The sequence below is a fragment of the Lissotriton helveticus genome, chromosome 3_1, assembly GCF_964261635.1.
Source record: "Lissotriton helveticus chromosome 3_1, aLisHel1.1, whole genome shotgun sequence".
NCBI classification, from domain to species: domain Eukaryota; kingdom Metazoa; phylum Chordata; class Amphibia; order Caudata; family Salamandridae; genus Lissotriton; species Lissotriton helveticus.
This window is the reverse complement of record NC_136061.1, coordinates 896474916-896502210: the sequence shown is the minus strand read 5'-3', so window position 1 is coordinate 896502210 and position 27295 is coordinate 896474916. Positions and strand designations below refer to the sequence as shown.

Below are 27295 nucleotides of genomic sequence, written 5' to 3'. Positions count from 1 at the left end.
GGGCAGCCAGGTCTGCATGGCCAGAGACAGCCTTCCGCAGTCACATCTTGCAGTGTTGCAGTAAGTGCCATGAGGCTTCAGTCATGAAATCTACACAAGTGTCACTGCGACGACAATGAAGATGAAGCAGGATGACCACTCAGGCATGGTTCAGAAGGGCTGCAGCTCCTTGAGGATCACTCGATCTGGTCCACAACTTCACCCAACAAATCATACAACAGGACGTATCATTTTTTCAGTTTTTTTATATTACAATGTGCACATAAAAAATATTTCTTATATAGTGAAAACATTTACTGAGTGGGAATCTGCTTCAGTATTAGAGGTCGATGCAATAGTTAGTAGGTTTTAGTGTTTTCTTCAGACATAGACCCAGTCAGCAGGCCTTCATTTTCATTCTTGCACTGCTGAGGTTCCTCATCCACCTTTCTCTCTGAACTGGCTTCACACTCGTCAGGTCTGCATCCTTCCTGTATCGCTTCGTTCTGCTAAAATAACAAGAAAAAAAAAAGAGCCATTGGTGTCCATTCTTAGTATTGCAGTTAGTTAAGAATTCATGCAATGGAATAATCCAGGAAATATAGATTCCATTCTATCGAGGCTGGTGTAACCACGAGGACCATCATAAAGTTACTAAAAAATCCTATTACATGTTGACTTTCAGAGTTGCAAACGCTTCCATTTAAAAAAATGCCTTTTAATTTCCAGGATCTACCAGCTTTTTTAGCTTTGACCACTGTTGCCAACTGGTGCTTTGCACCTGAAATCAATTTTTTATTTTAAGTGTTCTAGCTTTACATTTTTAACGAAATCTGCCAACAACATATGCAATAGCATGTCAATAGGGAAAACTAGTGATGTCACGTGTGATATTACAAGTCAACGGGTTTATGAGGTTGGGGGCTCCATCTGACACTCCTTTACCAAAGGACTCCTACATATCAGAGGCATTGAGGATGGGTGTTCACACTTGGCTATTGACTCAGCCACATTCCCAGACACATGGGAACATGCCACTGCTCAAGAAACTATCCACTGACCCAGCCAACTACAGAGCCCTCTCCCTTCTACCATACACTGTTTTAGAGAAACTAATCAAATGACGCCTCACTAGCCACCACCAGCTCCTTGATGCTACACAGTCTGGAATCCGGCCCAACCACCATACAGAGACAGCCTCATCGCTGCCGCTGATGACAACCGCATGATCCTTCACAGAGGAGACCAGGCAGCCCTCATTCTCCTGGACCTCTCTGCAGCATGTAACATGGTCTCACACCGCATCTGCACAAGATTAGCAGCTGCATCTCTGGATCCGCCCCTTCTTACGGACAGAACACAAGCGGTCAGCGTGGAACCTTACTCCTCAGAAGACCACAGACTCATCTGCGAAGTCCCTCAGGTTCATCACTCAGTCCAACCCTCTTCAATGCATATATGATCCCTCTGGTCAGTGTCATCAGCGCACAAGACATCAATATCCTCTCCTATGTCAACGACGTGCAAGTGATACTCTCCCTGTCACAGAAGGCCCCCAACACACATAACAGGTTAATCTCCTGCACGACCGAAGTCGCTAACTGAATGAAAGTCAACTATCTCAAGCTCAACACTGATAAGACAAAAGTAGTGATCTTCGGCAAGAACACCTTACCATGGGACTCAAGTGGATAGGCTTCTGAACCTGGACCCACATCTACACCCAGAACCCACACCAGGACCCTCACAATAATCGTCAACAGCAAATTGGACATGACCGCACATGTTAATGCCATAACTGCAACCTGATTCCACAACCTGAAAAAGATCTTCAAATTGCTGCCAAGCAACGCTAGTTAGACTGTCACTCCCACTGTATTCACCAGCAAGTTTGACTATGGGAAGGCTCTCTATGCTGGGATCACCAAGCAACTCACTAGAAGACTACAAACAATCCAGAACTTAACCGCCAGAAAATCCTCAACACCTCAAAGAACTCATCACAACTCAGTGAGTTCCACTGGCTTCCGATACACAAACTCACTCAATCACACACACACAATTCACTCCACATCTCAAGCCCCCTCTACCCCATCTGAACAGTTGCATCTCTTTCCACCAATCACCCAGATATCTCTGCTCCACAGGACTCCTACGTGAACACATCCCATGCATACACAGATCAGAAAGATGGACGTTCCCTTACATCACTCCTAAAGTGTTAAATTGTAGGACAATTCCCACTGCACACCGGAGTGGTCTCTTCTCCTTGTATTTTGTAAGAAGCTGAAGACCTGGCTTTTCAATTACCCACCAACCTACTTTAGGCAGGGCCAAGCACACTCACCTTGTCTGTACCAGGAAACCCTTAGGGGTGACAGTGCACTTTACAAACATACACAACAATTTGTCACTCATTTGCTAGCTCTTATTTGATAGTTTGCCTTCCTTTCCTTGTGTTGTTTCCTACCCTAAGGCATAGCTCCTTTAAGATCCTTTTTGATTGGCTAATTGTATGCTTTCACTGCTCACAAATAAAGTACCACTTTTTTCTTTTTCATAAAGCACTCCATGAGAGTGCATGTGTTTGCTAGCTTTCACCCTCTTGTGCTGCTTCAACCCTCAAATTCCACCCCACCCCTTCCAGCTTGTCTGTTAAAGCACAGCAAGAGGGATATTTTGGCTGAGGTATGGCAGAGAAAGCGACTAAGTTTTTTTTTTAAATTAATTTTTTTATCTTCTGCATTTCACAAAGCACAAGTTCTGGGAAACAAAGGCTTTCATGGCGCTGTGGACGAGCCATCTGCTGCTCTCATTCAGCAGGCATCCGAGGCAGAAGCTGTACTTAGCATGACATTTCTCATGGAGGCCCATACATCTGCTCCCTGGGCTGTTACAGAGAAAAACAAAATTGCGGAATCCTTTGGAAAGTAAATTAGGCCTTGGGAAGAATTTCCCTTTACACTTAATCATTTTAAATTCTGTTTAGAGTATCCCTAGTGAAGAGCATTTAAAAATGAAGCATGCCATTTATAAACCTTTTCTTCCGGTATTCCGAATTTTTTTCCAATCTTTACCTGTTTTTTGGTTTGTTTTTTTTAAGCAAAGCTTTACAGAGAAACATTGGCAGAGCCAACAGCTTTGCTGTCTCACTATAAAGGTGAGATCTACTGGCTTTGCAATTGCTTGTATTCTGGCACACTGTCAAGCATTGACTAGATGATACTCAACTGCTATTACAGTCTTGAGTCTTGAAAAATGGATCAACATTTCATCGCAGGTGACAAGATTTTCAAGCAAAATTTGCTGACGGGCTGTGATGGCTCTTATAAGGTTCTTTATATCATCACCATCCTGTTGGGAAACAAAATAGCATTTTCAAGTATTTTGCAAATACACTCAGGACTCCTGACATTGCTCTTGCAGCCCATCTTAACCCTAAAAACATTACTATATTTCTGTGGCACAATGCGAACATTATGGGACTTTAAAAGCTAGCGTGTTGGAATACAGTCTTAGTCCATTTCAGTGTTCTGCACAGGTGGGACGTATAATCAGGCAATCTAGACACATTAAAGGAAAAACACTGCACACAAACTGTATGCCAACAAGATTCTCAATAAATTTAAATTTGACTTCAAAGCATAAAGGTTTAACATATAATCTACAGCTGAAAACGTACATATATAAATGTTAACTTCTCTGTCGCTTAAAATAAGAGGTTTCAACAACTGTACGTTCTATTATCAATTGCAAAAGATACTCTGTGCGTAGTGTTCTTTTCATCAATATACTTGATATGACCTTATATGCAGATTTCCGAAGGGTTCGAATTGATATCATATCATTAATACATTGAACATGACCAGCAATCATGTTAGCAAACACCCTTCATTCCAACCATTAAAATTGCAATATTAGACCGATCATGTGACTGACTGAATGCCAACTATGCGGCACAATTCCGTTCCTGGGACTTTCTTTTACAAAATAATATATTCAGTGGCAGGTAGTTTTCTTAAACCTAAATTGATTAATATTATCTTTACATCTAATCGGAGCCAAAGGAAATGTATACGATTTATGTATTTAGAAAAAATAAATGTCTCTGGGTTATTTTTTAATTTTACAATTCTGTCTCTATCTTGCTGATGGCACGAGTTACATTTTGGCTCAAACCTTAAGCTTGGATAATCACACAGGTCCGTCAGTCACCTTTGGATACATAGTAGTCAGTCAGCTACAAGAACGCAACACATACCTCTACCGTATACTTTCATTTTTAATCTCAAAACTTGAATCGGCTCCATGGTGATTTTGAATAAGACTGTTGCACTGAAACCACATCATTCAATTGGCATGTGATGCAATTAAAATAAGCAATGTTTTATTCCATAGAACCAGAAGTCTGTGAAAGCAGAATGCCCACGTCATGAGGACAGAACTATCTAAATGGAAATTTCACAAATTGGATATCAAATTTCGATCAACATTGGCATCCACCATTTTTGTAAGCTAGGAATACATCCGCTTGAACAATGTATATTCCCAGGACCTTAGAGAGCCAACTTCGATGTGTGGTACAGTTTCCCACATTCTCAGATAGAAGTGGTGATCTAGTGTTGTCTGCGGCTATCTTATCCTTCCACAACCCAGATAATTGTGAAGTGGTGTTTTCGGAGCTGTGGATTGCAGCACATCCATCTCGACCACATTATATAATCTACCTGAAAGATGTCAAGGTATTAATGCTCTAGTGTTGTCAATAACAAGACATAACTATATCAGTCATACCCATGTGCAGGTTAACCACACAAAATCAAATCACACCTCTCCATTATGTTTAATGTGCTTTATATATTTCATAATAAATAATCGAATCAAGACAATGTTATGTAATTTCAACACTCTTCTTGTTGTGGCATAAAAGAAAACATCATTACAGATCATTAAAATCCAGGTGTAGCCTACTAGGGAAATGTTTTAGTATAGCAAAAATGCAACTAATATTTCTTCACCACTATTCATTCTTAACCTTGGTGTAGAGTCTAAGCATAGTTTATGCAACTTCTTCTAAAGATAATTCAACTACAACTGGATTTTTCCTGCATAATCATATTACAAGAGTTTTGTTTTTTTATAGTGAAGTTCTATCCTTTTGCCAGAGGTTAGACTACTTTCAAGCATCCCTTCCATCACTTTTTGTAATTGATGTTACACTCCAAGTAACCAAGGGTATACTCCGACATCGGGCCTGTGCTCACTGTACCATGGGATCTAATTTATAACTCAATGACTAGGCTTAATAAGGCCGAAACCAGTCTGGGGTTTGCTTGTTGTCCCTTCTTGAGGGGGCCATGTCTGGCAGTTTGAGATACTGTTTCCATGAGGAGTAGGGTCAGTACTGATTAGCATATGGCAAGACTGTCTAGAGTGGCACAGTCAGTAAAACATTATAGGTTGGCGTGATACCCCAAGCAACTGCTAGTCTTAAGGCTATTTGTAAGCTTTCCTCTCATCGCCTTTTCTGTTTAACATTACAAACTACTACTTTAGGTAGCTTTGCTTCAGCTTTGGACATTTACTAACCAATGCATGCAGACACCCCTCTCCCCCCAACTTTGTTTGGTCATATGGGGGGGCGGATTTACAATTCAAGCAGCTGTGCGGTGGCACTCCAACCCCTTTGAGATCCAGCATATCATAATTTACGTTAACTTCCAGTTAAGCAACACTCTAATCTCGTTATACTCTATCTTCTTGCAATGCACTTCGAGACTACTGCAAAGCTAGAGGACCGCAGTCATAGTGACAGAGCACCCTGCAATACTACTTGTTAACAAGTAGATACAGCTGTTTATTATTCTGATTACCCAACAACATTAAACCACATGGTCCGAACTCCGACATCACTTACCCTCCTAACTTCTCAGCCATTGCTGCCAAAAAAGTAAAACAGACTGATTAAACACCATGGAACACTTGCAAATTGGCGATTTCCAACTCACTCAGGTTCAAAGGCAATGCCTCCATAACTATCTACAGAAATGGAATGGTCATGATCCAAGTCAATGACAGCAACCTACACTCTCTTGAATCTAAATTCCCTACACTTAATAATACTATCTTCCATTCACACAACTTTGCCTCCCCAACCAAACCTCCAATAGTTCACGAGTGGCGTAACTCTCTTCAGAAATTCCCACTCTCCCTCTTTCCTCATCACATATTCGACCCACATCACCTCCCTACAAAGCCCAACACCACCATCCCACTAAATTACATCACAGCCCCTAGCTCTCAGAGCGAGGACCGCTCAGCTAGACCCAACACAGCTACCAGAACAGCTCCAAACAATGTCCTTCTCTCTAACCAAACAATTCCCTCAACAATCTCCTCAATCAACCACCACCCCATACCTTACCTTATGAGATGTCAACCTAACAGCGCCTGCAAACAGCAATCATGACTTACTATCATCCCACACTTACCATCACCCCTGACCAAACTGAAGACTGAAAGTACAGTGCACACACAACTTTTTTACTGTACACGACCCTACCAGGGAAGAAACACATGGCATGTCGAATTGCATTTTCATGGACCTGCATACCTTGAGTTTAGAACACCACACACCTAACACCTCTACATCGTCACCACTGAATCAAATATCTCAAATTGATCTAAATGAGTGACTAATTCACATGGAAAGTCAACTTGAGAAAGTAATTCAGGTTATCATCAACAAAATCCTAAATGAACCTCAAAACTTTATCCTGAGGATGCTCAATGCCAGCCAACCCCTATGGCTGTCTAAGATACCGTTGAATAGTTGGATCACAACACCCAAGCTTACAGGCCGAAAAGAACAAGCCAATAGATGTCTCTAAGTGAGGCGACACAGCTAGAGACAGGGCTTAATGAATCCTCATACCTGATCCTTGACCTATTAGTCTATCCATCATCAAAAAAGACAGAGAGGATCACAAAGTTGGTGGCTTAGGCATAATTCACAAGAATAGCATCAGTATGGCAGAAACTGACCCCTTCGCCTACAACACATTTGAATATCTCAGCACCACCATAAAGATTAAAAAAATAAAACCACCTAATACAACCTCCTCTACCACCCACCAGGCAATGTACTGTCCTTCGGTGAACACATATCAGACCTGGTAACACATTGATCACTCTCCAATGCCAATTACACAATCCTAGGTGACTTCAACCTCCATTGGAATGATGAGAAAAACACACTAATTCAAATTCTAAACACACCCTACTCAGCAAAAACCTAATCCAATAAAGACCAAACCCATATCAGAGGCTCAACTCTTGATGCCAGTATAACTCACGATGAAGCGATAACTATTGATAGCATCCTCCCAGTCGAATGGTCAGCTCACGGCGTCATTCTGTTCCATATGAACCAAGCAAAACCACACCCATTCTTACTCAGAAAATTCTCCTCTCCAATGGTCTGGAAACATAAGTAAGATTCCTCTCCCTGATCTTGAAGAAAGAATGAGGTCACTACTTTCCTCACCAACAAATAACCTTTCAAGGAATGAACTCACAATCCACTATAACTCAATGATGACAGCCATCTCAGAACAAGCAGTGACGGTTGGTGGATTTTGAAAGTGGTGGGGTAAATAATGTTGTACTCTAATGTGATAAGCGAGAGAGCAAAGTGAGTGAGCCCGAATTGGAAAAGGAGAGTGCGGGGGAGGGGAGGGATTCTCCCCCCGCCAGAAAAGTTTGAAAAAATGTATTCAAATGGTGGGTTTGTACACCACATATTTACTGCAAATTGTTGGAAAAAGCGGGGTCCAAAAATAGCATTTTGAAGCACAAGTGTGAAGAAAATATTAGAATCAAATCAAAAATGTGCCCAATTCTCAAACTGGTCTGCTTGCAAAATGACCGCCCAGCCAAGCACATATAACCAACGGAAACAAGTCCTCTAAGTGTTTGCCACCAGTAACACATCTCTAAACCACCTACGTTTTCATTGTATACAATAATGAAAATGCTGCAGTTTGTTCTTATTTATCGTATGCAACTTACTACCATTGACAAAGCCTATAGTCCTGGCTGGTTGTAGGCATACTGTCACTCATATTATATATCTGGAGGCAATGACAGAAGAAGCACAATACCAGTGGGGCGGTACAAAAGGGGGGTGGTGATGGACGGAGCATTTGAACCAATCAAACACTCACACCCAGTCAACAGATCTGGGTTTAATCCATCACCGTTCTTTAGCCCACTCTGCCACCCCAGTTCAGACATGGCCATATGCAAATCAGTCTGACCCTGATGGGAACAGTCCAGCCCGAACTGCCAAGCCATGCCTTCCCTGGACCGGAAACAAGCTTCCGAGGACCGGTTTCTGGCATTAGGGTCAGACTGATTTGCATATGGCCATGTCTGAACTGGGGTGACAGAGTGGACTAAAGAACGGTGATGGATTAAACCCAGATCTGTTGACTGGGTGTGAGTGTTTGATTGGTTCAGATGCTCCGTCCATCACCACCCTCTTTTGTACCACTTTGTTTGCCATAAGTTGGCAGGGTATGCTCAGACGTGAGTCCCTTGCTCACTTTGTCACTGGATTCAAGCAAGCCGGGCTGAAGACGGCTGAAATGCCAGAAACCGGTCCTCGGAAGCTTGTTTCCGGTCCAGGGAAGGCATGGCTTGGCAGTTCGGGCTGGACTGTTCCCATCAGGGTCAGACTGATTTGCATATGGCCATGTCTGAACTGGAGTGGCAGAGTGGGCTAAAGAACGGTGATGGATTAAACCCAGATCTGTTGACTGGGTGTGAGTGTTTGGTTGGTTCAGATGATCCGTCCATCACCACCCTCTTTAATACCAGTGGGGCAGCACACCATTGCTAAGTACAGATTTTTAGCTTAACAGTTTTAAGCCACGCTCATAATTACGTAGGCTGCCCCTATGAGACCACACCCCCCAGTTTTTCAACCCACTTAAAGCCCTGCACACACAGAAGTGTGTGTGTGTGTGTGTATCTTTTGTATGTGGAGGGAGGCATGGTAGAAACTAAACGAAAGGCCGCGCATGGTTTGAGGTGGGCAGGATATCTAGGCGTTTGGACGTTACACTGCTTTGTTTGGCAAATGCTTCCTTACGAGGGCAAACATAGCAAACTGTTATTGGGAGTAAGACCTTAGAAAAGAAGGTCATACAATGCTAAACGTTCCACTGATAATAATCCATAACTCTGAAAGATAAAAATAAATGATCTGTACTATGGTCTCCAGTTGAAAAGGTGTATCGCCTGAAATCAATAAAGAAATCCTCAACATACCAGAATGCTTGAATAATTTTTAGGTAAATACATTTTATATGAAAAAGCTTTTTTCTTTATTCAAATTCGTCTTGAACCTGTGCCTCTTGGGATCAGTCCGGCCCGAACTGCCAGGGAAGGTTTTCCCTGGATCGGAAGCGAGCCTCCAAGGACCAGTTCTGGGGTATCTTTTTTAACTCAAGAAGGGAGGCTTAAATCTGCATACAGAAATCTGTACATTTCACATGGCTTTAGTTAGAAACTAAACAGATGCACTTGAGATTCACAACCGTTTATATACAGTGCCATGAAGCTAATAAAAACAGCGGCTGCAAACGCTATGCCATTATTTAAACAGAAGGGGCCTGCAGTTGCTCTTTAAAATGCCTATTTGTATGCTAGGGTGTCATAAAAAGAGAAGGGCATGAAATACATTTGTAATTTTTTGTATTACGCAGAGAACGGCTGATCCCTTCAGTATCTAGCTCCGGAAGCAAATGGCAGTGATCAGGAGTAGTACTAACAGAACTGGGCTTGGGTCTGAATGACCTCAACACCTTCAGGATTGTTTCCAACCTTCTCTTCTTGACAAACATTCTTGAGAAATGTGTCCTCTTCCAACTCAACCAACACATTGATACTAACTGCTCATCCTCTTAGGCTTATCAGCAGCATTGACACCGTCAACCACAAGCTTCTTCTAAACACCCTCAAACAATGGATTGGAGCAGACAGCTAGGTTCTGCAATAGTTCACATCATTTCTACATATCCAATCTCATCAAATGAACAACTCAACTTCAGATACCTCTGCTATAACCAGAGAGGTCCCCTCAAGGCTCGGTTCCCTCACCTACACTCTTCAATATCCACAGGGAACACCTCACTGTAGTACTCAAACAAGCGAACATCCTCTATCACCTCAACGCGGACAACATCCAGCTATACCTGGAACTATCCACACTAAATGGCATACAGCGGCTAAATGACACTCTCAAAATCCAAAACTGTCTGCCACACAATCACCTGAAACTCAACCAAGACAAGACAGAAAATCTTCTCCTGTCCAATAACGACAGTGCCCTCCACCCTCCAGGTCCAAGAGTGGCTAAATTTAATCAATTCCCAAAATAGCAATCTGTCCTTGGCTTGGTCCGCCAAATCAGTTGGGATCCCACTTGTCGCAAGCCTAAACATGAGCTCATGCATAAAGAATACAGCAAACAGTGCCTTCTACACCCCAAAACTCCTAAATAAAATCAAGCACTTCCTCACTCTGAATGATCTCAAAACTGAACCACAAACTGTGGTTCTGTCCAGTCTTGACTCCAGGAACGCTACCCTCACAGACACTGCGAAGTCCCACTTAGCCCCCTGAGCACTACACTAAATGCAGCAGCAAGGAAGGTCACCGGACTCAAAAGACACAATCACTTTTCCCCCTCCCTGAAAGATCTAAAGTGGCTCCCAATTGAAGCTCGCCGCTACTTCAAAACTGCTGGTCTCACTCACAAAGTTCATCACACTGGTAAACTAGTCTACCTGGTGACCAAACTCACAAATGCAGGCCGGAAGAGAAGCCGAAGAAGCACCAACAGCCTACTTCTCAACCCATCCCCAAAAATAAAGCCCTGGCTTGCTCCTTCTCAGGCAATGGCCACAAACTGGAACTACCTCCCAGTATATCTACAAGTTAGACACAAAGTAGTCTGGGAGAGTTCTGTTGGGATGTATAACTTAGCTTGATTTTACTTGAAAGAACGCATTACACAAAGGCTTGGTACACTTGTTTCACTATGTTAAGCCCGAAAATATCTTAATACATAAGAGCGCATGGTTATGGAGAATTCAGAAATATTGTTAATTACATCCCCACTTGTGGTAGGCATAGAAGCCAACAAACAATTGCACAGCAAAAGATTATATATGAAGAAGACAAAAACGTAAAACTGTGGGCCACTCCAAGAAAGAACTATAAGGCTTAGACCACCAGCGGGTTGGCCCCCTCGCAAACCTACCTTAGATTATCATGAAGAGTGCTATAAAGAAAAGAAAAGGTAGCTCTAGGTCACCAAGTTATATTTTTCGCATTATTTCCCCATATACCTGTTTCAAACAAAACTGAGGAGGTTCGATTGGGCAGCTTTTCCATTGCCAAGTGTGCTGCCATCTGTGACGATTAGGACACCAAAAGGAGGTCACCTTGGTGACCCCGGTATATATACCGCCTGTCTCCTACTGATGACTACATCCAGGTCAACAGGCTCTTTTGATTCACCGCAGGAAAAGGACACTAGTGGTGCCAGAGCAGTAGGGGTAGGAGCAGTAGTCAGGCTCCTCCAACAATTGTCTAATGGAAGAGGGCACTCCGCTAGATGCAGGGTGCGCTCATCATTCAAATTCATACTGACAGCCATAATGACAGTAAATGCAAAGATCTAAGAAAAAAAAAATACCGATTCTGACTTGCTGGTTCCTGCAAAATCTCTACTAGGGACATACATGCTGCACTCTTGGCAGGAGACTGATTTAATACTGGAATGACAAAGTTGTTTAAATGTACACCTAACTTGGTAAAGATCAGAAGCAGCCACTTTCAAAGAAATTAATAAGTGAGCCTTGAACAGTTAGCAGCCTGTCTCGGCAGCCATTCTTGAACCACCACCCCAGTCACTCCTGTCCTCCAGCTAACCACTACTGTTTACAATCACAGCCAAAGTGAAGCCATCAGGAAGTAGAATTGAGAATCTGCCTCCAAGACATAACAGAAATTCCGCAACAACTTGAAAAAGCCTCAAAGAAGAAGACTATATTTTCACAGAGCAAAGAAAATAAAAGAATAAAAGATCCATTCTTCCAGAGCCGAAGACTAAGAATTTTTAAAACAAAGAATATTCTTTCTGAATCTAACTGAGCTTTGATTGTGTTGATTTATAAATCACAGAGAGTGAAGACAATACCATGCTTAGGCCATTCAATCAATCAATCACTGCATTTGTAAAGCGCGCTACATACCCGAGAGGGTCTCAAGGCGCTGGGGAGGGGGGGGGGGACGCTACTGATCGAAGAGCCAGGTCTTGAGGAGTCTTCTGAAGGCCAGCAGGTCCTGGGTCTGTCGTAGGATGTTGGGGAGAGTGTTCCATGTCTTGGCGGCGAGGTAGGAGAAGGATCTGCCGGCGGCGGTGGTTTTCCGGATCCGGGGGACTGTGGCGAGGGCGAGGTTGGCTGAGCGGAGGCTTCGGGCGGGGGTGTGGAAGCTGAGTCGGTTGTTGAGGTAGGTGGGTTCGGTGTTGTGTAGTGCTTTGTGTGCGTGGATGAGGAGTTTGAAGGTGATCCTTTTGTTGATGGGGAGCCAGTGAAGGCCGCTCAGGTGGGGTGTGATGTGGCTGCGGCGGGGGAGGTCGAGGATGAGTCGGGCCGAGGCGTTCTGGATTCGTTGGAGTCGTCTCAGGAGCTTGTTTGTTGTTCCTGAGTAGAGGGCGTTCCCGTAGTCGAGTCTGTTGGTGATGAGGGCCTGGGTGACGGTTTTTCTCGTGTTGAGGGGGATCCATTTGAAGATCCTGTGGAGCATGCGGAGGGTGTTGAAGCAGGACGTGGTGACGGCGTGGACTTGCCTGGTCATGGAGAGAGTGGAGTAGAGGATGACCCCCAGGTTACGTGCGTGGTCTGTGGGTTCCGGGGCTGTGCCTAGCGATGTGGGCCACCAAGAGTCGTCCCAGGCTGATGGGGTGGGCCCGAGAAGGAGGACCCCCGTCTTGTCTGAGTTCAGCTTCAGTCTGCTATCCTTCCTCCAGTCGGCTACGGCTTTCATTCCTCTGTGGAGGTTGGCTTTGGCAGTGTGGGGGTCTTCGGTGAGGGATATGATTAGCTGGGTGGCGTAGGAGATGATGTTGTGTGATGTATTCCTATAGGTTCTGAATCGATCCCCCTATTCCTGACCCTATTCTGGTTAAACAAACCAACAAGTTAACTAACAGTCAGCCCATGAGGCAGAAAACCCCCATGATGCAGATACCGTTATCTGACGCAGTCACACTACGGCACAGGAACGTGTTATCTGATTAGGTCATAACGCTTGCGATCTAATTAGACAAGCGATATTCCTCCAGCCCCTGATAAGGCATACGGAGTTCTCATAACAAATCAAACCTATGACAACCTGGGCAAAACCCTGCGGCCATTGTTTTGATTTCACCGAGAACTTCAGCAAAAGAATGTGCTAACGAGCAAGTCGTATGACATCCTTATTGACGTATCTATGTCCATCCTTACGTCAATCTCGGCACCTTAAAGGTATAAATATTACCGATATTGCCCTATGCAAACACACGCGGTGGTGACGAGACGGAGCAGCCATACTTGCCGAAGCCCAGAGCAGAGCAGACCCCGCTGGCACAGCCCCGCCTTCCTGACGCGCTGAGAACGAGACGCGCTGATTTCTCCTGCCGAGAGATCCAGCACCGGCGCTTCCGGGTAGCCCTCGCAGGCAGCCTGGAATATCGAGACCAGAGAGAGAGATACCATCCCTCATTCAACCTAGATTCCAGGTACAGAACTGAATAACCCCTCACAGAGAATTCTTTAGTTATTTACTTGGCAAAAACAAACTTAACTTAAACTGTAACTTTCTATTCCCGCCCACGTATTAGGCTTAGGTCAGGTACACGGGGTAGGCGTATTTAGAAACACCAGTTGAGTACGTTTAGTCAAATGTATATGTGTATGTAATATATTTTATTCCTTTTAAAACATCTTATGGCTTAGAAACCATATCAATGTTTTTACAGTATTATTTTATACTATTGCTTTTAATGTATGCACTTTACTTAGCTATAAGTATTGCAATAATATCGATCCATTTCTCTTGTATGAGAAAAGAGACTGATCAATAAATAACACCTTTTTATTGAACACGCCCGTCTCTTCCTTTTCTCTACAATCTGATGAGACTAAGAATGCACGTACTGACTGAGTAAAATAAATTGCCTTTTGTTCACACGACTCTCGAGATATACTCTTGATTAGGGGAGAGCAAAGTTGTCATGTTCTATGGTTGTCAGAAACTAAATCCCTTCTTGTCTAATCAGGGAAGTTAAGTCCTTCCTGAACATTCGAGAAAGTTTCTAGTGAACTCTGAGCTAGCTGGCAAAACCCAAAACTTTAAGTCTAGTATCGACAGTAGTAGACCTAGTTAACGTCTGGCCTAGGCCTTTACTGCTGTAGGTATTATTCCAATGCGCAGAGCCTATTGGGATGATAGGAACTACACTACATGGCGCCCAACGCGTTTGGAAAGGGCGATAAAACTAACGTAAGACATTTAGAGTAACTCAGTCGTGCTTTCTCACTCAGACCCCTTTTCCCATAATACTCCAAAGACGTCTGGAGTGGGTGAAAGGTTATATCCGCCAGACCTCGCAGGAGGGAACTCCTATGTATGGTTCTTGGTATAAGTCAACGTTGAAGGATACACTGTTCCAAAATATTGTGCATCTAATCTTTGTTTCCATAAGAAACCTGATCTGCAAACAAACAAAAAAATAACCATCCTGTCAGTAAAATGGTAGACAGTGATGAAGAAAGAGAGGCAGTTAGATTAGCAACTGAACTCGCAGCAGCTGATGCTACCATGCAAGACGCAGACCCGGATATAATACTCATTCCGGTCATCAAAAGGAAATCTATAACCATAAAACTTATAGAAAATGGACTGACACCTAGAGGTGGTACAGTCATATTCGTAATTGAGGCACACGAATATCGGCAGACAGAGGTATACTATTCATGGATAAATTTTCCAGCAGCAAATCCTGTAACAAAGTACTTCCACTATTTACAAAATAGAGGAACCTCCTGAAAATTACACTCCTTTCGAGGAGGTGGAAGTACCACTCAAATTTCAAGAGCATTTGCTCTTATTTGATGGCGCCCTAAAACATAATAATCACATCACCAGGCTCGGTCCTTTAGGTAGACCAGGAGCAACGTGGCCGGTCCTAGCCGGATACACACCACATCCAGACATCGACGGGATGTCTGCAGCTAACTTGCTAACACAGCTAAAATAATTAATAAAAATACATAGACAATTAGTCCAGTATGTGATGCGGACTTCAACAATTCAGCCAGCGATTAAACTCCCACAGCTGACCCCTCACCAGGGGAACACAAATAAAATTACACCACAGAACATCCAGTCCTGCCTAGGTAAAGTACCGGCTAAACGGGAACAAATACCATTCTGGCTAGCGCAGAAAATAACCCAAATAGAGGCGGTGTTTCCAGACACTACCCCGCTAGAAAAGCACAGGATTCTGACTATCTGTCTTCCAATGGGAATCGCACCACACATTGAGGACTGTGACACTTGGGGTACAGTCTTTGCTTCCATCTACACAAAAACGCACGGTGTTCCATCCATTTCGGTAATACCAGATGTGCTAAAACAAATTCAAGATGAATATGGTCCAGAACCCGCTTTAACTCTTGGTATGAAATTACTGAAAGACTTCAAGCAGGTCTCGGCTATATTATTAGCCAACATAAAAGGTGAAGCAGCAAACGTGGCGATCCGCCAGAGGTTAAAAGAGACAGATATAGCAGAGCAACCAGCTGAAATTGCCAGAATCATAGAAAAATCCTATGAGGAACTAGGTAGAGATAGTTTAGGTGGAATACCAGTAAAACCGCAACTAATTGAAAGTCCTGAAAAAATATTTTTTAATAATAATTCTACATCACCAAAAAAGAACTGGGATGGAAACAAACAATCCAATCCTAAAGAAAAGAAATTCCAGTCCAGAGGAAGGTCTCCTAGGCGAAGAGAAAAATCTCCGAACCAATGACACAGGTCACCTCAGAGTGACCCCTCTGGGAAAAGATATAACCTTAGGAATAGGGATAATATAAAAAAGCCTGATAGATATCAAGACATTGATACACGTCCCTCTCAATCTTTTCAGACTTCCTCGCAGAAATCGGAAAGAAGAGGACGATCAGAACAAAGAGAAGAGCACGCCAAGTCCAAAGACAAGGAACCTGCTCAGCTAAAAAAGAAATTCCAATTTCCAAAAAAGAAGGTAGCCAGCATTAAAATAGTTAACAATGCCGAGAATACTGAGGACACAACTGAAAAACGGAGAATGGGCTCAGACAATGCTAGACAGCGCAGCAGAAGTGAGCATAGCTCGCAAAGTCCTTATGAATCATCTGGAGACAGTGGACACGAATGAATATCTTCAAGTGGAAACTGCGGACACCAGAGTTAGCAAACCTCACAAAATATACGAAATAACATTGCGTATAGAGGGGGATAAGACTAGAAAAATAAGGGGACTATTTTGGGATAATCTCTCCAAGGGCTATGATATCCTTCTAGCTGAAAAAGACTGGCCACCAGAGTTTGTCAGGGAGTGCCCTCATGGCGAAGAAATAATTATGCCTGCCTTCTCAAATCAAATTCCTATTCATAAAAAATACACACTTGCTAGAAAGTGGGCAGTGGCTCTAGCTCCTGCTTTATATAAAAATCACGCGGGATGGGATGAGGACTCCCCTCCTCACAAAATCCAGTTAAAATCACAACCAACTGCACAAAGGCAGTACCCAATTAAGCAAGAAGCTAAAAAACAGGTAAATGAAATACTAGATCAGCTAGAATACCAGGGGGTGATTGAAACTTGAACCTCACAAATGAACAACCCTTTGTTTCCGGTCTCCAAACCAGACAATTCATACCGTCTAGTTTTGGATTACCGACACCTTAACACATGTTGCAAAACCTTTGCAGTGCAAAACTCACATAGTGCTGCACTAATGAATAACATAGTGCGCAAAAAATACAAAACAACATTAGACATCTCTAATGGATTCTTTTGTCAAAACATAGCACCAGAGAGCAGATATTTAACTGCATTCTCAATAAATGGCACTCAAAAACAATTCTGTCGGTTAGCCCAGGGGTACAAGAACAGCCCGGGAGTATTCTCAGCGAGAGTAACAGAATTACTACAAATATATGATGATGAAGCATTATCTTATGTCGATGACATATACTTAACAGATGATGACTTGGAGACTCACTTGAAAAGAGTGAACACCATAATACTTGGGTTCGCAGCAGAGGGTTACAAATTCAACTTTAAAAAATCCAGAATTGCCCATCTGACAGTCCTGTTCGTAGGATATGAATTATGAAGCGAAGGCAAAAGCCTGGCTGACAATTTCCTAGAGAAATGTGCCGTACTCCAAGCACCGAGAACACTAAAAAACTTACAGTCAATCCTAGGCTTCCTAAATTTCGGAAGAACATACATTGCAAATTACGCAGAAAGGGTCAAACCCCTTTATGATCTGATAAAACCCGATTTTAAAAGATCCATTTGGACTCAAATACACACAGAAATTTTGAGATCCCTACAAACAGACATGCTAATTAAAACAAAATTAGAAACACGTGATAACACACGCAATCTTGTGATTCGAGTCATCCCAGGGAGATGCGGATTCACATACCTGACCTCTAATGAGGGAGAAAAGGTACCAATTGCATTCAAATCACACTTGTACACTAAGGCTGAAATGAAATTTAGCCCAACGGAAAAAATTCTTACTGCAACACAGACAGCTATAGCAAAAGAACGAGCCCTGGCACAAGGTAAACGAATAATAATCGTGACACCGATACCAGCCCTAGAGGCTGTAACGAAAGCAAGCATTCCAAATGCTAAGGCTCTCCATCCGAGATGGATACAATGGGCTAATTCTCTTGCTGCAACAGACGTGGCGTACGAATTTGATCCTTATTTAAAAACACAAGAATTTCTCCAATATGAATTTGAATGTCCTCCGCCGACCGAAATTTTGCCTCTAGAACACTACGGCTGTATAATATATACAGACGGATCAGCACAACCCGCGGTGGGGGGTAAGCAAGCTTACAGTGCTGCGTGCGTGATCGTTAAAGGTCGCTGGCACGAAGGAAAATTTAAACCAGCAATCACTAAAACACAATCTTTAGGAGATTGTACGGCTCAGCGAGCTGAACTACTGGCATTCAAGATGGCGCTTGAAAATACCGATCGAGAATTCCCCACACTCATAGTGTGCGATTCGTATTATTGCGTTCAGTCTTATAATGAATATTTGCAGATCTGGCTTCAGAATGGTTTTAAGGATGCAAAAGGAGGCACAATCAAGCATAAAATGCTCTGGGAACAAGTAGTTCTTTTACAAAAAGAACTACCAAAGACTCACGTGATTCATACGCTGAGTCATCAACGTGATGGCGTTCACGTTGCAGGGAATTCATTGGCTGATGAGGCCGCGAAAGCAGCTGTGCAAACGGCTTCCGTAGCTGCCATCACCCGGTCAAAAACAAAAATAGACAGCGAAATATTACAAGCTGTCAGCGCTTCAGAAAAGGATTCGATAGAAACACTCGCGAAAGGCTTTCCAGTAAAATACTCATACATAACTGATGCGAACAATGTTCCTTTTGCTCGAATCCCTGGAGTGGGGGATAGGGCAATTCCAAACATGGAACACAGGTTAGGACTAATAATAGCGGCACACGAAGGGCTTGCTTCCATCCATGCTGGCGTCTCAGCCACAGTATCATTATTAAAACAGAGATACTGGTGGCCACAAATGAGAAGACAAACAAGGAACTATGTTCTAGAATGTGAAATATGTCAAAAAATGAAAGTATCAACGGTGAGACGTCCAGCGCAGACGCCCCTTCTAATCTCGGATAAACCATTAGCCTGTGTTTATCTAGACCACTGTGGTCCCTTACAAAGGGATGGTAACTATAAATATATCTTGGTCGCAGTGGATTCATGCACGAGATTCATATGGATGTGGCCCCAGCGAACGGCTGACGCCAGAACTGTTATAAAAGATTTGCGAGTCTTTATCGGCACATACGCAATTGGCATGCTGCATTCGGACCACGGTCCTGCTTTTAGCTCTAGAGCTTACAAGGAGGCCATGGTCAGCATGGGCGTGGCATTGCGGTACTCTTGTCCATTTCACCCTGAGGGGAACGGAATTGTTGAAAGAAAAAACCGTGACATAAAGCAATCTATAACGGCAAAGGTATTAGGTTCGGGAGCTGGGTGGGTCAAACATCTAATAAGTGTCCAACGTAGTCTAAATAACTTGCCAAGAAATTCTCTGAAGGGATTCAGTGCGTACGAATTATTATTTGGAACTAGGATGTTGATCTCTGACATTGATAGTCAGACTTCAGTGGTGAAAGAAAAAAGCTTTGATATGAAAGACCGTTTGGCTATTTTGCAGGACTTAAACAAAACAAGAAAAGACCTGAGCAACATAAAATTGAAACAACAGCCAACAACCACTGAAGAACCACCACCTGTCCCAGCAAGACCTGTCTGGATTCCAAAAGTCGGGGATCTAGTCAGGGAAAAGATCGCGGTAAAGAAGGAATTTGGGCCTTCTTACAGAAAAGCAGTTCCTGTCTTGTCTGTCAACGGGACAAGATCAGTTGTACTACCGCCACTTGCTGGAAAAAAGGAGAACCGAGTTGTATCCATCGACCTGGTAAAACCACAACATGTGGCCGATAACAAACAGTAGGCCAAGTGGACTCCCAATAAGTAGCAGAACACCAAGGTTTGCTACCAGTACAGAGGTCCTAACGAAGAGGCTCATCACATTCGAAACGCCTACAGAAAAACAACAAGGACTATGCAACAATGCAATAGAACTCAGACCTCTGAAAACCCAAATAAAAACATTTAGCAGAGACACACCAATCTATAATGAAGTACCAAGTGAAAATGCAAGAAACAGAAATCCTGAACCAATTGGAACAATTGACAGAACTGCATCCGGCTACTTCATAAACTTCGATGATTCCTCTGAAGGGTTCAGTGAATCAAAGACACAGCCATCATCAAAAACCTTTAAAGATAAAGCTAAAGAACTTTTGAAACAATTGAAAAAAACATATCTGATTTCTCCATGGATTGAATTTTGGGTGGGTTTTGGTGCATTTATCCTCATACTTTGGCTCATCATGATACTAACTTTGGGACGCTTCATTGAGGGAAAATATGCAAAAATGGACACAGCAAGTCAGAAAATCAACTTGATCCTCAAACCACACACATCTTCACACATCGAGAAAAGAGAACTTTCTTCAGTCAACTTCACAGCCAATCCGATACCTGGTGGGGTAGCCTGGGACAACACTGACTATGAAATTTATGGTCCGGTCGAAATCCTGAAATATCCACACCAAATTAAGATCTCATTGAGTGACTTTGCAAAACCAAGCTCATTTGCTGATGATTGGGACTTCGAAAGCATTAATAATATGATGTCTGACTTAGTAATGTCTGCTAAATTTACCAAACATGATTATTTGCAGGGTTCTACAAATTATGATAGTATGTACTGTTATAACCACTATGGTAACCATTTTTTACATAGATCTGCACAACCTAGAAATGTTTTAAATTATAATCAATGGGAACATTGTGCAACCCCTCCAAAAGGAAGCTCAAGGACCTTCTATGACAAATATTCATACTTTTCAGGTTTTAACACAAGTAATGCTGAAGCATTCTATTTTAAATTGTCAAACAAGACAGGGACAAAGACCATGATAACCAACACAAAATTGATATATTCAGACTCATTCTTTGAAAAAATGAATACTTTTGGTTTTGATTATTGGGACAAGAATGTTGAATTGAAAAGTGTTTGGGGTACAAAAGAATGGCAAGTACAGGGTATAGAATCTATGTTTAGAGCCTGCATGATCCCAGAACAAATGATATTTTTAAATGACACTGTTCAACAATCCACCTGTCTTGGCCTAGCCAAAATCAAAGACTTAAATAAACCGTCTATTCCAAAGCCAACAATGTTCAGCAATAGCTCTACAGATGAAGAGATAGACGTAAATTATGTATTAAACCAAAACAGAACACATCCTGATTGGAAACAGTGGTTGATCTGGCCCACAGATACAAATAACTGTCAAGATAGATTCCTGAACAAAACACAGGGGTTCAAAATGACCAGGCCAGACCCTAGATATCCCCAAAGACATCACCCAGGGATAATAACCACCTACAGTGTGGGCAAATTATGCCTTCAATGGCTACAAACTTCCACACTGGCAGAAATTAAACAACACCTAACTTTACTTACTGATGGTGCTGACTTGCGTGATTTCATTATGGGACCGCGCAAACAGCGTCAAAAACGTTTCATAGCAGCCTCTGTATATGCAGCATACAATGAGGCCTGGAAGGTTACTCAAATTGAAACAGCAGAGAGAATACGGGAAATTGACCGTATTAATTTGGAAAAATCACTTTCTGTAGTGGACAATGGGTTAATGACTCTGTCCTCCAGAATTTTTTCTTTGGACAGCATTGTGTCTTCAGCAATCGACATATTGTCGCAAGACTTACTGTTATTACAACACGGTCAGTCACAATTGCGCTCTATTGTACAGCTTGGCTGGACGTTACAAAATCTGCGTTCAGGCTATGTGCCTTGGCATTTAATCAACACAACGTCACTATTCCAAATCTTTAACCTTACTGATAGACAAATCAGTATGGCACAAAAGGGTGCTGATTATACAATCTTGAGCATTGAAAAACTCGAAAGATTACCAGTGACAATGTCAGAACGACCTGTCAGTGAATGGATAATACATGGGATAATAAATATTCCAATCTCAACCTTCAGGTTTCAATACTGCCAAAAATATATACAGGCTGGCATGTACGAGAAATTGGGAAAGGGGTACATTAAAACATCATGGAACCTGCCCTATTCACATGCATGTGTCAGTAATAAAGGACAGAAAGTGTTTCTTAGTGGCAATAATTGTGCGATGTCACTAAGCGGCACGCTTCTGTGTAACGGAATTAGTTTGCATGGAGCCTGTGAAGGGAATTCATACAACCTTTCATGTCACCAGCAAGGCGCACCTGCAACAGAAATAGAACCATTCTTTCAAAGACTCTATAATGGGAGTTACATTCTAATTGTAGACCGCAGATGTTGGAGTCTTATGCCCGGGACTCCTTATCTAGTAACTACGACTGCGAAGGTCAAGTGCTGTGGACGCTCATTGTTCCCCAGCTCCTTTCCAGACAGGGAGGCATGGGCATGGCCCAATTTGAAAATTACTTCTATTCGAATAGATACTTTAAGCAGAATGAAAACAGTGCTTCTTCAGACGCCTACAAGGCTCACGTCATCAAAAGAAACGTATGATCTACAAGTCGCAAGGACGACTGCAGAGATACATTCATTGTTATCAACTAATTCCCCCATACATTTCGCAGAAATACTAAACGAAATCTTAAATATTTCTGATACCAATGGGGTCTCAAAGGTATTTAAGACAGTATTTTCGATGGCATTAACACCATTCAAAGCCATACTGGGTATTTTTCCAGATTTCGTCCATTCGATTTTTGACGGACTTCCCCTGATCTTGGGACTAATTGCAGGAATCCTATTCTTGGTCCTTATTTTTCGGTATGGCAACCCATGTCACAGACAAAACTCTTGCGACAAGGGAAGAAACAATCCTAGCCATTGGATACCGGGACCGGATACCAAAAATCCTGGGACTCTCCCGGCTTAGAGACCTGAACATGACTTGGTTTCTATCATTTCGACCAATGTGGCAAAGATGTGTTTTACCTGTATTAAGGTGTCTGCTATGCGGAGAAGAATGCGTGTTAGACACCTGTCTGACGCTACAATCGGATGCGCCAATGGATGCAGAAACATTGTTGAGCCCGATCAAGGTTCATGCTTTGTGCTGCCCTCAAAGGCTACCAATCCTGATGACGGCATTCGTGGAAGCTTCACCACTACGATTGATGGGTAGTGAAGTTCAAGATGAAAGCAGCATCGATCAGGTACGACCTTCTGTCAGCAATGCAAATCAGAATGTCAATGGAAACAATCATGCGCACGAATGCATGATTACACCTATTTCCGAGTTAGTGGAACTTTCCCAGGAAGCTGTTGACAGTTTTTTCGAAAGCCTAAATGATATGATGTTCTCACCAGAGCAGAAATAGAGACTTTTGAACAAGCTCGCACACGGCGTTCCCTGAATTCGGCCTTCAACTTTAAAAATAAAGTCACATGAACAATTTTCCCTCCAGTTCACGGACAGCAATTTTTCAGCAGCCCCAAATAATTTTTTCATATTTTTCGGGACACTATCTTCTGCTTAAAGTAAGAACTATTCTTAAAGAACTAAGGTTTCTAAATTTTAGATAGCTTATAGACATAGCTTATAGACATTAGCTGCCCGCTGGTATGTTCATAAATATTTTAAATATTTTATTCTGTGATGGAATGGTCTCGAACTTTTTTTCTGTATTAAGAGCCATTTCATGTGTATATTCTCATATACCAAATAAGCAATAATGTATACAAATGCGTGATTACCTTAGCATTATTATACAGCTTGAGTGCATACAATACATATGATTGCAACTTTTCAGTATATTTGAAAATTTCAAAATGCATTTATGTATTTTGGGGTGGTAAGGTATACACAATACTCTATAGTATGTTGTACTATGTTTTACTATGCATAGATTAGTAAATATGACCATAGTTAGCGTGGAGTGGGTGTGATGTATTCCTATAGGTTCTGAATCGATCCCCCTATTCCTGACCCTATTCTGGTTAAACAAACCAACAAGTTAACTAACAGTCAGCCCATGAGGCAGAAAACCCCCATGATGCAGATACCGTTATCTGACGCAGTCACACTACGGCACAGGAACGTGTTATCTGATTAGGTCATAACGCTTGCGATCTAATTAGACAAGCGATATTCCTCCAGCCCCTGATAAGGCATACGGAGTTCTCATAACAAATCAAACCTATGACAACCTGGGCAAAACCCTGCGGCCATTGTTTTGATTTCACCGAGAACTTCAGCAAAAGAATGTGCTAACGAGCAAGTCGTATGACATCCTTATTGACGTATCTATGTCCATCCTTACGTCAATCTCGGCACCTTAAAGGTATAAATATTACCGATATTGCCCTATGCAAACACACGCGGTGGTGACAAGACGGAGCAGCCATACTTGCCGAAGCCCAGAGCAGAGCAGACCCCGCTGGCACAGCCCCGCCTTCCTGACGCGCTGAGAACGAGACGCGCTGATTTCTCCTGCCGAGAGATCCAGCACCGGCGCTTCCGGGTAGCCCTCGCAGGCAGCCTGGAATATCGAGACCAGAGAGAGAGATACCATCCCTCATTCAACCTAGATTCCAGGTACAGAACTGAATAACCCCTCACAGAGAATTCTTTAGTTATTTACTTGGCAAAAACAAACTTAACTTAAACTGTAACTTTCTATTCCCGCCCACGTATTAGGCTTAGGTCAGGTACACGGGGTAGGCGTATTTAGAAACACCAGTTGAGTACGTTTAGTCAAATGTATATGTGTATGTAATATATTTTATTCCTTTTAAAACATCTTATGGCTTAGAAACCATATCAATGTTTTTACAGTATTATTTTATACTATTGCTTTTAATGTATGCACTTTACTTAGCTATAAGTATTGCAATAATATCGATCCATTTCTCTTGTATGAGAAAAGAGACTGATCAATAAATAACACCTTTTTATTGAACACGCCCGTCTCTTCCTTTTCTCTACAATCTGATGAGACTAAGAATGCACGTACTGACTGAGTAAAATAAATTGCCTTTTGTTCACACGACTCTCGAGATATACTCTTGATTAGGGGAGAGCAAAGTTGTCATGTTCTATGGTTGTCAGAAACTAAATCCCTTCTTGTCTAATCAGGGAAGTTAAGTCCTTCCTGAACATTCGAGAAAGTTTCTAGTGAACTCTGAGCTAGCTGGCAAAACCCAAAACTTTAAGTCTAGTATCGACAGTAGTAGACCTAGTTAACGTCTGGCCTAGGCCTTTACTGCTGTAGGTATTATTCCAATGCGCAGAGCCTATTGGGATGATAGGAACTACACTACAGTTGAGGTTGTGTTGTCGCGCGACGTGGGCGAGAGGTGCCATGTAGATATTGAACAGCATTGGGCTGAGGGAGGATCCCTGTGGGACGCCGCAGATGATCTCGGTGGTTTTGGAGCGGAAGGGTGGGAGGCGGACGCTCTGGGTTCTGCCGGAGAGGAAGGATGTGGTCCAGGCCAGGGCCTTCTCTTGGATACCGGCGTCGTGGAGGCGTGTTGATAGGGTGCGGTGGCAGACCGTGTCAAAGGCTGCTGATAGGTCCAGGAGGATGAGAGCGGCTGTTTCTCCTTTGTCCATCAGGGTCCTGATGTCGTCAGTGGCGGCGATGAGGGCGGTCTCTGTGCTGTGGTTGCTGCGAAAACCGGATTGGGAAGGGTCCAGGATGTTGTTGTCTTCAAGGTAGCGGGTCAGCTGTTTGTTGACGATCTTCTCCGTCACTTTTGCCGGAAATGGGAGCAGGGAGATGGGCCGGACGTTCTTGAGGTCCTTGGGGTCCGCCTTGGGCTTTTTCAGAAGGGCATTGATCTCGGTGTGCTTCCAGCTTTCTGGGAAGGTTGCTGTCTTGAAGGAGCAGTTGATTATTTTCCGGAGGTGGAGCGCGATGGTTGTGCTGGCTTTGTTGAAGATGGAGTTCAAGGTTTTGATGGTGTCTTCGTTGCTGACGCTGGACCAGACGGTCAGGCAACTGGTGCGGGTGGTAGTCGCAGGGGTGGTGGACTCGGTGGTGGGTGCGGGGGGTCGGAGTTGAAGCGGTCGTGGATGTCAGTGATCTTGCGGTGGAAGAAGGTGGCCAGGGAGTCGCACAGGTCTTGTGATAGCGGAATGTCGTTGGTGTTGGAGCTGGGGTTGGAGAGTTCTTTCAGGATGCTGAAGAGTTCTTTGGTGTTGTGTGCGTTGTTGTCTAGGTGGTCCTTGAAGGCGGTCTTCTTGGCGGTCCTGATTAGTTGGTGGTGTCTGCGGGTGACGCTCTTGAGGGCTGTGTGGTTGTCTGGTGTTTGGTCGTGGAGCCATTTCTTCTCCAACTTCCGACAGGTGTGCTTGGAGATCCGGAGGTTCTCGGTGAACCAGGCGGCTTTCTTGTTGGTGTGGTTGGTTGTGGGGTTCTTGAGAGGGGCGAGGGTGTTGGCGCAGTCGTTGATCCACTGTGTGAGGTTGGTCGGGCGGTAGGTGGTCTCAGGGCGAGGGCGGTGGTCAGTTGGTCCTCGGTGACCTTGCCCCAGCAGCGGCGTGGTAGCTGTTGGGTGCGGTGGTGGGTTTCATGAAGGTGAAGTGGACGCATCTGTGGTCGGTCCAGTGGGGTTTGGTGGTGTGGTTGAAGGAGACGTGGGGGCTTGCGGAGAAGATGGGGTAGAGCGTGTGTCCAGCGGCATGAGTAGGTGTCGTTACGAGCTGTTTGAGTCCGAGGTTGGCGAGGTTGTCGATCAGGGCGGTGGTGTTGGCGTCGTTGTTTTTCTCGAGGTGGAAGTTCAGGTCCCCGAGGAGTATGTAGTCAGTGGAAGCAAGGGCGTGGGCGCTGATGAGGTCGGCGATGGTGTCGCTGAACTGTGGGCGTGGTCCAGGGGGTCTGTAGATGAGTGTTCCTCTGAGGGTGGTGTTGGGGTCGGTGTGGATTTGGAAGTGCATGTGCTCGGCGCTTGTGAGGGTGTCGTCGGTGTTTGTTGAGATTTTGATGGAGTCTTTGTGGATGATGGCGATTCCTCTTCCCACTCCGTTGGTGCGGTCTCTACGGGAGATCTTGTAGCCCGGTGGGATGGCTATCGCGATGTCTGGTGCTGAGGTGGCATTCAGCCAGGTCTCAGTCAGGAAGGCGACGTCGGGGCGGTGGAGTCTAGGAGGTCCCAGAGTTCGATGGCGTGCTTGCGAGCGGAGCGGGTGTTGAGGAGGATGCAGCGGAGGTGGTTGGGTTCTCTGGCTGGTTGTTTGGAGGGTTGGATCCTGGTGAATCTGCAGTTCTGGCAGGTGAAGGGCCCTTGGG

General features: G+C 43.6%; 1 protein-coding gene across 3 annotated transcripts in view; it reads right to left on the bottom strand.

The window, feature by feature from the left end:
* Positions 1-247: 247 nt before the first annotated feature.
* The window catches only part of LOC144824780 (uncharacterized), a 106957-nt gene continuing 79909 nt past the window's right edge, over positions 248-27295 (bottom strand). For all 3 annotated transcript variants that reach the window (XM_078683787.1, XM_078683789.1, XM_078683786.1), the window contains exons 3-4: positions 3211-3333; positions 248-488 (exon numbers count right to left, since the gene is read on the bottom strand). In XM_078683787.1, the coding sequence (XP_078539913.1) occupies positions 339-488; positions 3211-3333 (273 nt within the window). In that variant the 3' untranslated portion in view covers positions 248-338. The remainder of the gene's footprint in view (positions 489-3210; positions 3334-27295) is intronic.